The sequence below is a fragment of the Monodon monoceros genome, unplaced genomic scaffold (genome assembly GCF_005190385.1).
Source record: "Monodon monoceros isolate NGI ecotype Baffin Bay Population unplaced genomic scaffold, NGI_Narwhal_1 Super_Scaffold_16, whole genome shotgun sequence".
In the NCBI taxonomy this organism is placed as follows: domain Eukaryota; kingdom Metazoa; phylum Chordata; class Mammalia; order Artiodactyla; family Monodontidae; genus Monodon; species Monodon monoceros.
The window spans coordinates 53,378,290-53,396,723 of NW_021703772.1; the positions used below are offsets into that span (position 1 = coordinate 53,378,290).

The following is an 18,434-nucleotide window of genomic DNA, read 5'->3' on the forward strand; positions in this document are numbered from 1 at the left end:
ATATATATATATATATATATATATATATAAAATAAGTAAATACTATAAAAAACTTATGTTCAGAAATTTGATAACTTAGAAAAATGAACCAGTTGTTCAGAAACCATAAACTACCAAATGCAACCAAGATAAGGCAATCTATAATGATCATATAAGTTGAATTCATAATTACAAAGCACCCCAAAAGAAATTTCTAGATCTACATGGTTTTTCTGGAAAACTGTACCAAGCATTTAAAGAACATCAATTTTACACAATTTTTTTCAGAAAATGGAAGAGGAGGAAACACTTCCCAATTTATTTTATGAGGTCAGTGTTACCCTGATACCAAAAGCAGACAAATAAAAAATAAAAAGAAAACTACAGACTAATATCTCTCATGAACTTAGACTGAAAAATTCTCAACAAAATATCAACAAACTGAATCCACCAATGTGTAAAACTAATTATACACCATGATCAAGTGGGATTTATTCCAGATTTGCAAGACTGGTTCAACATTTGAAAACCAATAAATATAAAATACCATGTCAACAGCTAAAGAAGAAAATCATATGATCATATCAGTTGTTGCCATAAAAGCATTTGAGAAAACCCAATACTCATTTTTGATAAAAACTCTCAGCAAGTTAGAAATAGAGGGGAATTGCCTCAATTTAATAAAGAACATCTACAAAACAGTCTATAGCTAACATCATTTTTAATGGTGAAAGACTGCTTTTCCCTGAGATCAAGAGCAAGTTTGTCCATTCTCACCTCTTTTATTCGACATAGTGCTGGAAATTGTAGGCACCATAGTAAGGCAAGAATAAATAAATAAAAGGCATACAGATTGTAAAGGAAGAAATAACATCTTTCTTTGCAGATGACATGATGGTCCATATATAAATCCCAAAGAATCTATGAAACTTTACAGGATAGACAACTCAGAAAAACCAGTTGCATATCTTTATATATCACTAAAAGTGAACACATGGAAACTTAAAAGCACAATGTCATTTATAATCACGCCTCAAAAATGAAATACTTAGATACATACTGTAAAAAACATGTACAGAATCTGTATGCTGAAAATCACAAAATGTTAAGAAAAGAAATCAAAGAAGACATAAATGAATAGAAAGATATACCATATTCATGAATTGGAAAACTCAACATAGTTAAAATGTCAGTTCTCCCTAAATTGATCTATAGGTTTCATGAGATTCCTTCAAAACCCTAGCAAGATTTATTGTATACATAGACAAGCTTAATCTAAAATTATATAGAAAAACACAGGCCCTACAGCTAAAACAATCTTGACAAAGAAGAAATAAAGTAGGAAAAATCTCTACCCAATATCAAGGCTTACTATGTAGCTGAAGTAATCAAAGCTGTTGGGTTTTTTTTTGTTTTTTTTTTTTTGCGGTAGGGAAGCCCTGGGTTTTGTTTTTTATTTTATTTATTTATTTATTTATTTATTTTTATTATTATTATTTTTTACGGTACGCGGGCCTCTCACTGTTGTGGCCTCTCCCGTTGCGGAGCACAGGCTCCGGACGCGCAGGCTCAGTGGCCATGGCTCACGGGCCCAGCCGCTCCACAGCATGTGGGATCTTCCCGCACCGGGCCACGAACCCGCGGCCCCTCCATCGGCAGGTGGAGTCTCAACCACTGCACCACCAGGGAAGCCCAGGGTTTTGTTTTTTGTTTGTTTTTTTGTGGCGGTATAGACGCATAGATCAATGGAAAAAACTACAGAATCCAGAACTGTAGATCCACACAAATATGCTCAATTGACTCTTGACAATTCAAAATCAATTCAGTGAAAGAAAAATAGTCTTTTCAACAAATGGTGCTGGGGCAATTACACATCTATAAACAAAACAATAGCAAAAATTAAAACAACCCTCCCCCCCCAAAAAAAAAACTTTGACCTAAATTTTATACCATATACAAAAATTAACCAAAATAGATCATGTATTTAAATGTAAAACATAAAAATATAAAACTTTTAGGGGAAAAAATGGAAGAAAATCTCTGGGACCTAGGGCTAGGCAAAGAGTTCTGACTTGACACCAAATGCATGATCCATAAAAGGAAAACTGATAAATTAGACTTCATTCAAAATTAAGAACTTTTGCTTTGTAAAATACCATGGGAAAAGAATGAAAATATAAGCTACAGATGGTAGAAAATATGTACAAACCACGTATCAAACAAAGGATCTAGAGTACATAAAGAACTATCAAAACTCAACAGTAAAAAAAAACCAAACAAACAATCCAATTAGAAAATGGGCAAAAGATAGGAAGAAAAATTTCACTGAAGAGAATGTACAGATGAGAAATAAGTGCATGAAAATATGTTCAGCATCATTAGTCATCAGGGAAATGCAAAATAAAACCACAATGAGGTTTTGCAATATACCTGTCAGAATGGCTAAAAGAAGAAATAGTGACAACACTAAACGTGACAAGGCTGAAGAGTAAATGGATCACTCGTACATTACTAATGGAAATGTAAAATGGTACAGCCCCTTCTAGAAAACAGTTTAGAGGTTTCTTGTAAGACAAAACATGAAATCACCATTCGACCCAGAAATTGTACTCTTGGGAATGTATTCCAGAGAAATGAAAATATATGTTCTCACAAAAACCTGTATATGAATTTCATAGCAGCATTATTTGTAATAGCCAAAAACTATGAACGACTCTATATTAGTTTTCTGAGGCTGCTATAACAAATTAACACAAACTTGGCAGCCTAAAACAATAGAGATTCATCCTCTTTAAGTTCTGGGGTCTATAAGTCTGAAATTTGCAGGGCCATACTCCCTCCATGGGCAATACATAGGGAGAATCCATTTCTTGTCTCTTGCATCTTCTGCTGGCTGCCCGGGCATCCCTGGGCTGGTGGCTGCATCAATTCAATCTCTGCCTCTGTCTTCACATCACTTTCTCTTCTGTGTGTCTGTGTCTTCTTTTCTGTCTGTTTCAAACCTCCCTCTGCTTTTCTCTTATAAGGATACTTACAGTTAGATTTAGGGACCCCTGGATAATGCAAGATTATGTCTTCATCTCAAAATTCTTAACTCAATCACATCTGTAAAGATCCTTTTTCCAAATAAGGTAACATTCAAAGGTTCCAGGATTTGACCTGCATATTTTTGGGGGGTGAATTGTTAACATGTGGTACATCCATACCATGGAATAGTACTCCATAATAAAAAGGAATGAACTATTGATTCTTGCAACAACTTGGATGAATCTCTACAGAATTATGCTAAGTGAAAAAAATCAATCCCACAAAGTTACATACTGTGAGTCCATTTGTACAACATTTTTGAAATGACAAAATTTTAGAAGTGGAGGACAGATTAGTGGTTCCTGGGGGTTAAGGCTGGGGACAGGTGTCAGGAGGGAAGTGGGTGTGATTATAAAAGGTCAACATGAGGGATCCTGTGGTGGTGGATTCACGACCCACACAGGTGACAAACACACACATACACACGCACATATGCACATGAATACAAGTAAAACTGGGGAAATCTGCATAGGATTGGTAGATTGTATCCATGCCAACATCCTGGTTGTGATACTATCCTATAATTTTACAAAATGTTACCATCAGTGGAAGATGGACAAAGTGTTCAGTGGAACTCCCTGTATTATTTCATACAACTGCATGTGAATCTCTAATTATCTCAATAAAAATCTCAGTTAAAAATTCATAATAAAGGTACCACCTAAAACACCTGTATTCTGGTAGCATTATCAGATATGGTAATGAACACAAATTTTGGGGTTTTGCTTTTTAAAAATTATCAAGTGTCTACAGAGATTAGAAAAATACAATCTCTTAAGTGTCGAGAGAGGACAGATATATAAATAAATGAATGACAATGATATGCTAAGAACAATGATGATCTACATATAAAGTAAATGTGGCACAGAGAAAGGGATGGTCAACTTTATGAAGATCAGAGAAGGCTTCCTAGAGGAGGTGATATTTGCAGTGAATTTTAAAAAATGAGTTTCAAGTTATTCAAGGAAAAACAGCATTCCAGGTAGAGGGGACAGCAATGTAAAAAATGCATGTTGGGATAAACTATAAATAGTTTATTCTTATTGGAATGAGTATGAGTGGGGGCAAAGGAGGAACGTTTGGCAAACTATAAAGAAAGGAGCTGGAAGAGGGAGAAGAGTCATCCTTGTCCCATGGGATCAGAGGCATAGGAAAAACACAGCTGCTCAAACACACATGTAAAAACAAATCAGCGACAGCTGTGATTCAGAGCTCTCCTGAGTTCTCTTTATATCCTACTCTGGTTTTCATCAACCAGAAGCCTCCCCAGCAAGTCCAGACATCCTAGCTTAGGTACTATTTGCCCAGGTTACCTCCCAAATGCACAGAGATTATTTTCCATAACCCACACACAGCTTCCCAATTCCGGACAAAATGGACCACATTCATTTTCTCTCTAGAGTGGCTAGTGACCCTCATCCTGCCCTCTGCTGTCAAAGGCTGAGACCTATTCTTTATCCTGAGTGCCCATCGCTATAATATTTCTCCACCATCCCTATTCCAATCACCATTCTCATTCTCTGAGATGGATCTGAATTTAAGAAATTTAGAGAAATTGGATGCATTAATGACTGATAATTTAACCCAGTGGTTCTCAAAATTTGGCGTGCATCAGAATCACCTGGAGGGTGGGTTGAAATGCAAAGTCCTGGGCTCCAATTTCATAGTTTCTGATTCAGTAGGCCAGGGGGTGAAGCCTGAGAAGTTGCATTTCTAACAAGTTCCCAGATGATGTGGAAGCTCCTGGTCCAAAAATCACACTTTGACAACACTAACCGAACGGAGGAGGATTTATACCCAGAAAAGGAGCTTCTTTATTTATTTTAGCATCAAGGTTTTTTTTTTTAATTAATTAATTTTATTTATTTATTTTTGGCTGCATTGGGTCTTCGTTGCTGTGCATGGGCTTTCTCTCGTTGCAGCGAGTGGGGGCTACTCTTCATTGCGGTGTGTGGGCTTCTCATCGTGGTGGCTTCTCTTGTTGTGGAGCACGGGCTCTAGACACGTGGGCTTCAGTAGTTGCAGCACACAGGCTCAGCAGTTGTGGCTCACGGGCTTAGTTGCTCCGCGGCATGTGGGATCTTCCCGGACCAGGGCTCGAACCCGTGTCCCCTGCATTGGCAGGTGGATTCTTAACCACTGCACCACCAGGGAAGTCCCAGGAGCTTCTTACTTTAAATAAATTTGTAATTGGGAAATGGTCAGGGAAGGGAAAGGTGACCTCATGCTCCTGTCTTCCTCTGGGGCATCCACTGACCCATGGAAAAAGAGGGATGATGTCATGGAAATAGAATGATATAGCCACCCAGCCCCATCAACCAATCCCCACCCCTCCTGAGAGCTTTCTAAGCAACTCTGCACCTCCTACAGTATCATAAAAACAGTGAAGGTAGACTGAAAGGCTGTGGTTATGTGAGTCAATGTGGCCTTACCTTGTGCCAGGTATGGCGCTGTGGAGGTTATCTCATTTGAAGCCTCTCAGCAGATTTGTGAGGAAGGTATTATTATTATAATGGACAATGTGAATGAGGAATAAAGAGGTTAGGTAGTAGCCGAAAGAGGCAAGGCTAGGATTTGGAACATGGCAGCCTAGTTCTGCAGCCTGATTCCTCACCATGGTGTTATTGCCTCCCATCTATAGACATCAGCTGGGAGGGACAGAATTTGCCTGGTGTGTGCTTATAGGTTACTTCTGCACAGAGAATGTACCTGATGTGCAAGTTGAATCAGAAAACCGGGGCCTTCAGTTCTCTCTGGCTGTAGCATGTTTATGTGGTAAGACTGGCTTTTACTGTTCAGAGGACTTCCCCACATCTCATTCAGTGATACATGATTCTCCCCCTTCCAATCAGAAGCAGGTAAATCACCAGATAAAGTAATAAACGTTAACTTGACATTTTGTTCTCCTTGTGTCCTTAGGAAAGGTATGTATCTGTCATGGAGAATCAAACTGCCCCAAGGATTATAGGGGGGAGGATTGATTTTATTCTGGGGCTTTAAGGATCCATATTTTCTCAGAATGGCAAGGGATTCTCTCTTAGGGGGTGACCTGTGATCCTGCCTTTGGCAATGGATGGTACATGTGAGATCAGGCCAAGAGCATGGAGGTTCTGTTGAATTGTGGCAAGAGAGACACATCTGCACTTGATCTGAGGTGCACTGGAGATAGAGGTTATCATGAAAAGATTGAAATAATGGCTTTAGGCCTCAAAACTCAACAGGATATGTATGACTATCCTCACATAGATAAAGACACCAAGAGTAAGAGAGATTTGGAGCCCTTTCCTAAGGCCACACAAAAAAATTCAAAATCTAAGATCCATCTTTCTCTATATATTACCTCTCATAATTTTTTTACAATAAATTCTTCACAAAGTAAAAATGAAAAGAATTCAGGATTTTTTCCTTATTTTCAGTGTTTGATTTTTTCCATTTGTATACTAACTAAAATGCCCATTTTCTCTCCCACCTTCAATTTATTCCAAATTTCTAATCTCATTTAAAGTTAATCTTTTAAGATTAAACAGGAGCTAATCAAGCAAAGAGAGTGGAGAAAAGTGATTCAAAGGGAGTAAAGGGAATGTTTAAAATCTTAAATTGAGAAAAAGCTTGACATGTCTAAAGAGCTGAGACGTGCCTGAAACTGAGTGAGAGGATTAGAAAGACCAGAGAATTTGCGAAGGTTGGCAGAAGCCTTTAGAATTTTTTTTTTTTACATTTTTAAATTTGAATCATGATTCTGTGGGTCAGAGATTGGGGCTGGTGTCAGCTAGGTGGTTCTCGTCCGGGACTCACTGGAGGTCAGTCACGCAGCTGCAGGCAGCTGGCACCTCATCTGGGTTGGATGGTCTCAGGTGGCCTCATGCACACAACATCTAACAGTTGATGCTGGCTGCAGGCTGGGTCATTCTCGCCAGTAGACTCTCCTGCTGGACAAGGTTAGATAGGCTTCAATCACACATGGGTCACAGAGCAGCATTGCTGGACAGCAAGAGCAGAAGCTGCAGCCACTGTGTTCTTTTGGTCAGAGCTGGTCACAAGACCACGACAAATTCAACTGGTAGAAAAATAGACTCTGCGTCTTGGTGTGAGACGTGGCATCTTTCATTTGGCCTTAGGGATTCTGAACTGAATTTGAGTAGATTTTAAGTTGAGGACACTGTGGGGACAAAGGGGAGAAAGTAAGGATGGGTTTTGCAACGGGAAGTGGACGTAATGGTTTGGAGGTGGGAATGGAGGGCAAGATCTGAAAATGGGTTGTCAGCTGGAGCATTTTATACTGTGTACTTTTCTTTGCTGCCATATTCTGTGCTTCTCTTTGATGCCTCCAGGATCTTCAGCTGGTTTTTTCCCCTTCCTTTCTAATGTTCTCTAATTCTCATTCCTATTCTACATTCAAGAAACAGCTTCTAGGGTCAGGGCATTGTGATAGGTATTAAGACTATTAAAAAATGTATGTGGGTTATTAAAATACATAAGCCAGATTTCTTATGCTGCATCTCATATATATTTAAAATGTAAAATTTATCCTCAAAAGCATTTTCTCAGACATTTTTGAACTTGGAAATTAAGCTTGAAACTGCAACACTGTAGATCTACCACAAGATGGTGCCACAGGTATACTGAAAATAAGATACTTGCCTTATTCCTAATCCCACCACATTTGCTGGAATTTATTAATGAGTATGGAAGGCAAAGAAATACAAAGAGGTGAGAATGTGTGTGGGCAGGAACATATTCATTTGACAGACTTTTTTTGAGCATCTTCTATGCCTTAGGTAGAATATATAGGGGAGGTATCAGGGTGTTTGTGTGTGTGTATGTGTGAGAGAGAGGGAGAGGGAGAGAGAGAGAGGAGAGAGGGAGAGAGAGAGAGAGAGAGAGAGAGAGAGAGCGCGAGAGGAGAGAGGGAGAGGGGAGAGGGAGGGAGGGAGGGAGAGGGAGAGAGAGGAGAGAGGAGAGGGAGAGAGAGGGGAGAGAGAGGGAGCGAGAGGGAGAAGGAGAGAGAAAGAGAGAGAGGAGAGAGGGAGGGGGGAGAGGGAGAAGGAGAGAGAAAGAGAGAGAGGAGAGAGGGAGAGGGAGAGAGGGAGGGAGAGAGAGAGAGGAAAGGGTAGGGGAGATTTTTCTCCAGTTTTCAGGAATTAAACCTACAACTTAAATACCTTAATGTTTCCCCTTGTCTGGAAAAAATTATAGTCCATTTTAAGAGATATTAAATACAAACACAGAGGGTTAATGATGCAAACTTAAGTTTGTGTGATAGATGCAGAGATAGGGCTAGAATTCATCAATATAATATCTTTTACTTTTGCTGTAGAAACATATGGTTTAAAATACTTTCTTTTGCTTCATTTCTGTTGAGTCAGTGTGCCACTTATAATTTAACCAAGAAATCTTTTGCAAAATATAAGTACCATGGTGAAAGTATAACAAATCATCGATGTATCAGTGAGTATCAGTTTCTACCAGTAAGTGCACTAGGTAGATAAAGCATTTCAGTGTGGAGGCAGGTGGGTTAGATTATTTACAATGCACTTATTTCCCTAGACCTCTTATAAGTCCATAAAAATCTTTTCATGGAAGAATTATTATGTAGCTCATTTATTAGATAGAGCCCATATAACTGCCTATAGTTTTCTAAGAAGACTCAGAGGGGAAAAGTCTTGGTCAAAATATACCAAATGAGATCATTGAAAATAGAGCATTTGATTTCCTTGGTATAATCCCAGATCCTTTTGAGAGAACACAGGAATTACCTCTTGGAATAATTCAGACCCAATGATGACACAGTAGAAGGAATATATATCTACTTTTCCCCCTCTTTGTCTTATCCAGTATTGATCACTGTAAGTTTCTAAGCATTTTGCAAAATCCTAATTTTATTCTTCCAAACAAGAATAGAGTTAGTGCCCCTTATCTGTACTCCCCAGGTAAATTCAACTGAGATTTATATTGCAGGGCTTATTGAGGTTGAAATTCCTTATGAATGAGAGAGAATACAGCAATATGGAAATAGGATGAAGCCTCAAGTTATAACTCCAACCCCCCAAAATGCTTTGAGATAGAGCCTAGCCATTATGGATGGTGTCAGAAATCTAGAACTACCCCTAAGGTCACCTGAAAAAGTCCTTATAGAACAGCTCTGTATTCTGTACATGTGGTGTAAAAGCGTTAAAGAAGGGTGTTGATTATATAAGCCCAGAGCTCTAAGGAATTGATATATAAAGGAGTTTGAAACAAAGAATTAAAAGGAGGGCTTGGCCCTATTTTAGTGAAGAGCAGATAGTCTTTTGCTTTAAGAATACTTTGGACTATGAACTTTTACATGTATCGTATTTATTAACAGACAAATGTTATTTTACATCAAATCTTGGTTTTTAGCTCTTAAACATTTAAGATTTTAAAATTTAAGATTTAAAAATTTAAAGACAATCATGGTAAGTGTCTGGGTGGCTGAGTGATTTGAATCATCAAAGGCACACTTAAAATATAGGTGTCTTAGAATAGAAGCGTTACCTATTTTAAGCTTATCTAAGGGAGAAAGGCTTTCAGTAGCTGGCTCAACAGAAACTTAACATTATTGAGTTCAGATTCTCACCGTGGGATGAGTGTGTTGTCACTGATTGACCACCTTTTTTCATACAGGAGTTCTACTTTCATACTCGGCAGCATCCCAGCCAAGGAGGTTGTTGGGCATTGTTCCAAGTTAGGCATCCTCGTACAGTGTTACAACTGACCACGGGATGGGTGTTCATCCTTGGCACTTACGGTTTTTCTGGATCTGGTTCTTAGGCAAGCTGCGAAACATGTTTGCTTTTCTCCTGATCATATGAGGAGTTTGGAGGAACTGGGTGGTCTGGTTATTGTATTTTTTTAGGGGCTGAGTATGATGGCATTTGCATCACATTGGCCCACTTCATTTCAAGAGGCTGCCTCTGGTGAGCCTTCCTTGCAACTCAGAGATCTTGGCCTGCAGATTCTGGAAGTTTATCTTTTCTTATGTGGACATGATGTAAAAGGTATAAAGAGATGTTAATTTTATTCCCAGGGAGTTCCTGACTCTAGATAATCAGTTACTTTTAGAAGTTGCAAGAATTTCATCAAACCACCAGGGCACTATTTTGGTTGCTAAAGATAAAGCTCACCAGGTTATGTTGTACTGTCAAATGAATAAATGCACTTTCCTTCTTCACATGGAATGTGACTTTGTGATCATATGCTACGAACTAACATTAGAGCCACGTATTCCGTTCTTCTTTGTACAGCAAATAGGAAGACCATTGTTCTCACAAACACCCCTAGGACTCCTCCCCACTGCAAGTCTGGGTCCCAAAAGGCTCTCAAGAAATGCTCTTATTTGGGGGGAGGGTACCTACAGTTTTAAAATTTCTTTAATGAAAGTTGTATATATTTAAGGTGTTCAATATGATGATTGGATATACATTTACATAGTGAAATGATTACTTCAGTCAAGCTAATTAATATATCCATCTCCTCATATAATCACTTCTTTTGTGTGTGGTGATTGAAATCTACTTTCTTAGCAAATTTCTGGTACATTTGACCCTCGAACAACATAGGTCTGAACTGCACGAGTCCACTTACACACAGGTTCTTTTCAATAGTAAATACTACAGTACTAGACAATCTGTTGTTGGTTGAGTGTGGATACAGAGGAACTGTGGACATGAGGAGCCTCAGATATAAATGAGCTGCAGATAAGGAGGACCGACTATAACTTATGTTTGGATTTTCCACTGTGCGGAGGGTCAGCGCCCCTAACCCTGGCATTGTTCAAGGGTCAGTTGTATTCAGTACAGTATTATTAACTCTAGTCATCATACTGTATGTTAGATCTCTAGACCTATCCTTCCTGCAACTTTTTATTTTTTGAGAAGATCTCTTAGAAGATGTGAATATTCTGTAGGTCTGAAGTCTTAAGTCCAACATCAATACTTTGCTGTGTTAATGCTCTTCAATGTACTTCATATTAAAAAGTATTTATTTGGGAAATATAGGAAAACTCCAGGTAAATACAACATAATAGTCACGTGTCTTAAGAATATATTTTTAAAATGGGTTTTAATGTTATTCAGTTTGAATATTGATGGTAAATTGTATTATTTTCTTTTTCTATAAGTGATTTTAAAGAACTCATACACCAAATAGTATATAAAAATAAAATATGGACCTTTACTTCAAAAGGTGAAGCTTATTTTTTTTTCTTTGTTTCTGACATTCTCACATGTGATGTTTAAAAACCATTGTGGATGTTTTGCTTTGGGATACAATGAGAAGAGGGTGAGATAACCCAATGTTTTATGCCTCATTCTGAAAACACATTTTTCTTTTAAAATATCCTTTTGAAAATTATAAAGTAGGTTGCTAAAAGAAATATTTATGTCAAGTGCCTTTCACATTACTGGGTATAAAGTAGGTAATCAGTGAGTGGTTGATATTTTCATCATTATGTTTTGTTATGTCTTGACACAATAATTCTGGATGCCTTCTTCTTACCTTCCATTGCCACGCCCTAGTTTTGTCATCTTGCATTATAGCTGCATCTCTGCTGTACTTTATGTCTCAGTTTTAATAGCACCTTCTTGTGGTTTTTCTGCCTATCCTGTTAAAGCAATGCTCATCTCCAGATCTCTTGCCAAGCCAGAGAACACTTGCCAAGGTAAGGTATTATTTTCCAATCCATAACCTTACAACAGTTTAGGTAAACATTTCTGCAGGTCTATAATCTCTTACCTGTAATTTCCAAAATCCAAGAAGCTCTGAAAATCAGAAGGTTTTGTAATTTATATTGATGGCAAAACCTGACCTGAACTGATGTGTGTGGGGTTAATAATAGTCTTTATCCCATCTAGTCTGAATATGCAAGTATTTTGCTGCAGAACTGTTAATATGTCTGATTATAGGCTTTTGCCCTAGACTTTACTTGAGGCATTATATAATTCACAGTATACGCAGAGTATTATCTTTCTAAAATCTGAAAGCATGTGAATTCTGAAATGCATCTGGCACTAGGGGTTTTAGATAAGGGATTAAGGACCTATAATCAAATATTATAGTTTCATTTTAAAGTTTTATCTTATTACTAGGAAGCTGCATGTATAATAATAATAAGAGTTTTAGGCACACAATCTCTCACAGACTATTTTCTCAGACAAGAAAAGTACAGAAAAAGAGAGAGAGAAAACATGGAGCAATTTCTGAATGAGTGATACCCAATGCCATTTCTCAAAATGCATTCAAATTGTTTCCTAGGAGCTTCCTGAGGCACTAAATGAATGGAATTCAGGCAGCAAAAGTAACCACAAAGGTTTAGTACATTCTCCTATGATGTGGGTGTATGTACACACACACACACACACACACACACACACACACACACACACGCTTGTGTGCATCTCCACTCATATATGTCTATAACTATCTTCAAGGAAAGGAATCCAACTAGTGTCCTGTAAGGAGTCAGTTCCACACTGAGGGACATCAGGAGAATACCCACAGGAGTGCCATGTTTAATGTTGCTCCAAAATGCTGTGTTATGTAAATGTGTTGTGGCATAGTTCTTATTTTTACACAGATGTTTTAGATTGTAGATACTACTAAATGTATCTACACCTAAGAGCTACTAGTATTACTAAAACTGTACAGTCATTTATAAATGACTAAAACATACACAGTCATTTATAGAAGATCCTCAAATCAGGAATTGTATTTATTGGATCCTGATTAGCTCTGCCTTTAGAGTCTCAATGAGAACGTAAAACCTAAAACCTAAAAACAAATATGAGTAGAACCTTAAATATGTGCTTTGTCAATGCTGCCTACTAGGAATTTCTCCCAGTTATTTTTGTGATTTTTTGATAAATGTTTTATGTCCCTGTTGCTTTGCACTTTTCATGCACATGTCGAAGCTCTGTATTTTGTGATCTCAAATCATTGCTGCTACTTTCTGGGATTTAGCTACCTTGTGCCTTTTTAAGACATCTCAACTGGCTCATGAATCTTATATTTTAGTATAAAAGAGGAAGAATGGTGAAAGGTAAAGGTATAAATTTGGGAGTGGCTGGAGCAGGGGTGTATGGATTTATTGAGCTGTAGATGTTTTAAAAAATAGTAAGCAGTGAAAGACTATGTGGTTAAAAATATTCTCTACCTTGTCCGTCTATTTTCTTGTTACACAAAATAAATACATTTAAACTCTTATTATTTAGGAATTCATCTTAGAGTAAAATTGATAGTATTTTGCCCTGGTGCTAGCATAGCCCTGCACATTTTTACTATCATTATTATTTTAGTTTAGGGACAGGCGCTCACGGGTTAACAGATATTTAACTTGCTCTTTAATGGACATCTGTGTCAAATATATGGAATTTTTTTGTTACAATTGTAATAGCCTCTAGTGATTTCATTTGTCTATAGAAGAGTCCCAGGGACCTATAGCTATTTTGGTTTTTGTAGCTTTTTTGATAGGTCCTTATAACATAGACTGCTGATTTCTTCTCTGTATTCTGCTCATTGTTGAAAAGCCAGAGCTATTTTTAACATTTACACAATTTCAATAGACGATTCTTCATTCCACAAGGTTTGGTGCTAAATCTGTGGAGCCTTTCATAATCATATCCTTCTTGTGGTTTGCTTGAATTTGATCACAGTGGCTGATTTCATGCATTGATAATGAAGGCTTAGGTTGCCTGTTTCTCGGTGTAAATCCACCTCAGACTTGTAGGTTGACAGTGCTTCTGGTTTCAGCACGCATGGAGATATAGAATTGAAATTGCTCTGCTTTCTTTACAAATGACTCAGAGTGTGCTTGTCCTTCCCTAAAATGTTGCCAGCGTGTAAAGGATTTTCAATGAGCAGTGCAACAAGCCAGCATCTGGGAAGGTTTGGAGCTGCACTGACATAGCGTGGTACTGTCACACAGATAATCAGGGCTGGAGCCAAGTCTCCGTAGCCCCGTGCATTACACTGGTCACATCCTGGAAGTTTTGTTTATCCAACTTGGTTGCTTTTGAAGCCGGTGAAAGCCCTGCCAGGATGTGGAGTGGACTTCATAGCAGAGGTGAGCATTTTTATTCTAAAACTTGGACGCCGGGATCTGGGGTGTCAGGAGCAGATTCTTTCGAATGCTGTGTTGAATCCTGTGGAGTTGTCAATTGTGTTTATCATGTTGTACTGACAGATCTGAAGGGGCAACAGTGAAGAGCAAAATCTGTGATTCTTTAATTTTGGGGGGAAGTAACTCCTTAAATTGATGTAATAGCATTCTTTTCATTCTGTGCTAGCTGTTTGCCGAGGACATCTTACCAGTAGGTGACTTCCTTTGCATTTTAAACATTCAGAACAAGTCAGTGATATTATGTTATTTGCTATCATTACTAAAAGTAGGCAGTTAGCAGTGTTATTATGTGCTTCAGGTATATAAAAAAGGCTATGAACTAAAGGTACTTTGTAGAATCTCTGATGTGAAAAATATATAGCAGGAAACAACTGATGTTTATGAGATAAGTAAGAAAGTAAGTGAAATAGATTACATATTGGAGTTGATACCTTGTTAAGCTTGACATTATTAATAATTAAAAGTTATGACCTGTCATGCACTGGACAGCCTACAGTAATTGATTTCCAGAGATGGTATCCTAAACGAGAGGAGGATAAAATTAGAAGCATTTCTTCATACGGCATGTTTTAATTAGATGTGACGTTTAAATGTAGTAGATTTTATCATTTAAATGTAAATAAAATACTGACACTCATCTGGGGAGTTAAACGACTAGATCATCATGCCCAGACAGGTCTGATGTGGCTTTATAAGCATAGAGTATTTGAAAGCCAGCCTGATAAGGGCAGACTCAAAGTTAGCTTCCAAGTAGATGGAGTCCTCTTGCTTAGGCTCTTCTAAACTCTAATTCCTACGTGATGAGAAGCTGTTTCTAAAGAAGAAAGGACTGTGAGAGTTATGATGTATTCGATAACAGTATGCTTATTAAGTGCCTGCTTGGTATGTTAGGTCTGCAGAGAAGTCTATTTTTATTTGATTGGAAGCTAGCGTGGCACATGGGGTATGTATATATATGTGTGTGCAGTGTGTGTGCGTATGTGTGTATATGTGTTTTCCTGCTAAATTTATTTGAGGCAGCTGTTTTATAGCTTTCAGCTCTAAAGTTATAGATAAGTGTGTATTTGTTTGACAGAAGATTCGAGAACCCCGCTTACTGCCAGTACATGTAAAGCTTGGCTAAGCAGACGCATCAGGAGCAAACCATTTGCGTTCGCCAATCTGTCTCAGCAAGTCCCAGGGCCACTATCTTGCTAGAAGCCACTGTGTGCTTTTGAAAGCATGAAATTAGTTTTATACTAAGCACATGGTTTCTCATTTAGCAGCTCTTTTTATGGTAATGGTCAATTTATGGTTCACTACCATGATTTCGGTGTTCTGTCAAAGCTGATAGCTTCTGCTAAGGTGTCTCTATGAGATAAATTTTTAAAAAGCAGAGGGAGGGGGAGGACCTAATTAGACCCTCAAGAAGAGACTCTTAGCTCCAACCCAGTCTACCTTCCTGAATGCACTGTCGTTTCTCTAAAGTTCCTTTATGCTGTTTGATCCAGGACCAACAGATTTAAAGTTGCTAACATTTACCACTTTGGATCTTACTTGACATGTGACATCAAAATAACTGTGTTCCGAAATGCAAAGTATTTGTTCATCTTTTTGCAATGCATTTGTAGAAAACCATTCTATTAGTGCTGACCATATTGTGTAATTCATCATTAGGCTTATCTCCTTGTTTGTTAATGCATCCTAGAGCACGGTGGGAGAGAGTGTAAGGCTTTTATATATTGTATAGTTGATATAAAACACCCATACTTCATTATACATATATGTGCTATGAGGAAGTTTAGTTAAGGAATAAAATTAAATAGTCTGAATATACATTAAAAATTTTTTAAAATGTCTCCTTTCATACAACTGCCTCATCTTGAAAAGTAAAAGTTCTCAAATGCTAAAATTATAGAAATATTAAAAATAGTTTTTGTTTCCACAGTGATAATAGATGAAATGTATATGCAAATGTGGTGAGAATGTTTTACTTAGCCTTTTCTTTCCATCAGAAAATAACCCTTGTTGAAAGTTTTGCCAGTCATAATGCATTTTGAAGTAGAGGTGATCAAAATTAACTCCCAAGACATTTAATGAAATATTTATTCTTATGTTTATTCTTTGCATGGCGGAAATAAATCTATACATGTAGATTAGGGAGCATGTTGAAATGGTACTATTATACTTTTTCTTTCATATGGCTTTGACAGGGGAACTGAAAACACTTCGGAAATCTTGAATTTCATGATTTTTTTTCTTGTTAATCCTTGGATCGTTGCCTAGGTTAAGCAATTTCGCATGATTAAGGATTCAAGATAAAATGTTTTTTATTGAAATGCAGGGACATATTATGTGCCATTATAATTAGAAGATTTTCTGTTTTTAGATGAAGCATAATTTTAAACAACTTATTTTTCTTCTGTCCCTTTGGGAATTCATGTCACAAGTCATCATCAGATGGTTAGGGGTATTTCATTTTAGATTCTGACTTAAATAAGTATCTCATATTTCTTACTTCCCCAAAGCCCATGAAACAAATTGGGTTTGTGAGTTGAGAATTAGAAGGTTAGAAGGGCATTGAGATGTTTTCTCTTTGAAATTCCTGATGATATAATGTGTTTAGTAAATGAAAACTTTAAAAAAGTTTTAGAATGTCAGAATTCTCTTAGAATAGTGAAACTTGTCATATTAAATAGATCATGGAAAATTCACTAGAGGAAATGAAGGATAATTTAGCATAGCTGCCTGAAGTCTTAGTAGCAATTTCTCTTTCACAAGAAGTAGGATTTAGAAAGTTTTCATGAGGATGTGAGATTCTCATGAATCTCAGGGATGTACCTGCATCTGTTCACTTTTATATCAAGAGATAACAATCTATAGTTTCCTTCAGCAGATTTTAAAAATGATTAGTTATGAAATAGAGCAGATATAGTAAGCCTGCTTTAGTTGAGAAACATGATTACAAAAATCAAAGTACTCTCCAAGTTCATTGAGCTTTCCCATTGCATACATTCAGTAATTAGTTTGGACTATCTATATACTCTGTTGTTTATTTTGAGGTATGTTGCTGTGGTGATGAATACTTTTTAATATAAGTATGTCCCATTAAATATTTGGGACATTCTTGCACTAAAAATTATTCGTTGTTTAGCTGAAATTCGAATTTGAGTTAGTGTCCTGTATTTAATATGTGAACCCTACCTAGTTTCTATATAAGAAATTGAGTCTCGAATTATTACCTAGAAAATCGGGTCTACCAAAGCTAAAATGGAGGCTTCACTTTTCTGTAAAAGCGGTCGATTCCTACTGTTCGAGTTTATGCCAGGAAACTCCTATGATAAGAATGTTTCCATTTGAGAAACTTAAAATGGTATAAAAAATAGGATTGACAGAGCAGAAATCATGAGCAAGGATATGAGAGCCTCCTCGTAATTACTGAGATAAAATAATAAAGGCAGCACATTAAATAATAGCTGTCAGTAACATTTTAAATAAATCATGAGAATTGTACAATTAATTTCCGATTGTTACCACCCCTTGCCAACTAGAACATTTTCAGGATTTTTCTCCCTCAGTAGGTTTGAGATGCTTATAAATTAATTTTGTTTTGTTGTAGTTAAGATGCATAATGAGAAGTCCCTCCCTCAATGCTGCCTCCCCGCTCCATCTGGATTTTATTCAATATTCATTACCCTTTCGATTTTAGGACTCATATCTTTTGACTGCCATTTCCTAGGTTTCTCAGGGAGGCAGAGTAACTTGCAAACTTGACTTAGAAGGACGCTTGGATTATTCAGTGTAACACAGCTGAGTAAAACAGAATGGAGATCACATTTATTGTGGACCTACTATATGCCTCATAAAGTATCAAAATATTTATAGACAGGTCTTTATTGAGTTCTTATTAAAACTTTATAATCTATTAACATAATACCCATTGTACAGATGCTAAGCTATTTGTCAAAAACCCTGTTCCCAGCCTAGAGTTACTCTCTCTTGGCTCTGAATGTCTCTCTTACACAGGAGAATAAAGGCTCATCTTCCTTCATCTCACCTAAGGTTGTCTTGTAAAATTCTCTTCGCTCACTTAGCCTTCTCCATTACCTTTCTTCTCTCTTTTCACTTCTTAATACCTCCCTCCCCCCCACCACTGTTTTTGTAAATATCCCCAACAGGAGTGACTAGACATCAGTATATAATCTGATTCTCAAAATGAGAGAAAACATGTAGAACTGAGTCACATATACTG

The 18,434-nt window shown here is 37.3% G+C and overlaps 1 protein-coding gene across 4 annotated transcripts in view; it reads left to right on the plus strand.

Annotated features, from left to right (window-relative positions):
* The window catches only part of ZNF385B (zinc finger protein 385B), a 417,917-nt gene that overhangs the window by 111,595 nt on the left and 287,888 nt on the right, over positions 1–18,434 (plus strand). For 2 of the 4 annotated variants that reach the window (XM_029225782.1, XM_029225784.1), the window contains exon 1: positions 13,351–14,146. The exons of the other annotated variants lie outside the window; for them this stretch is intronic. In XM_029225782.1, the coding sequence (XP_029081615.1) occupies positions 14,122–14,146 (25 nt within the window). In that variant the 5' untranslated portion in view covers positions 13,351–14,121. Of the gene's footprint in view, positions 1–13,350; positions 14,147–18,434 lie in introns of those variants that run through there. 4 annotated transcript variants of the gene reach the window in all.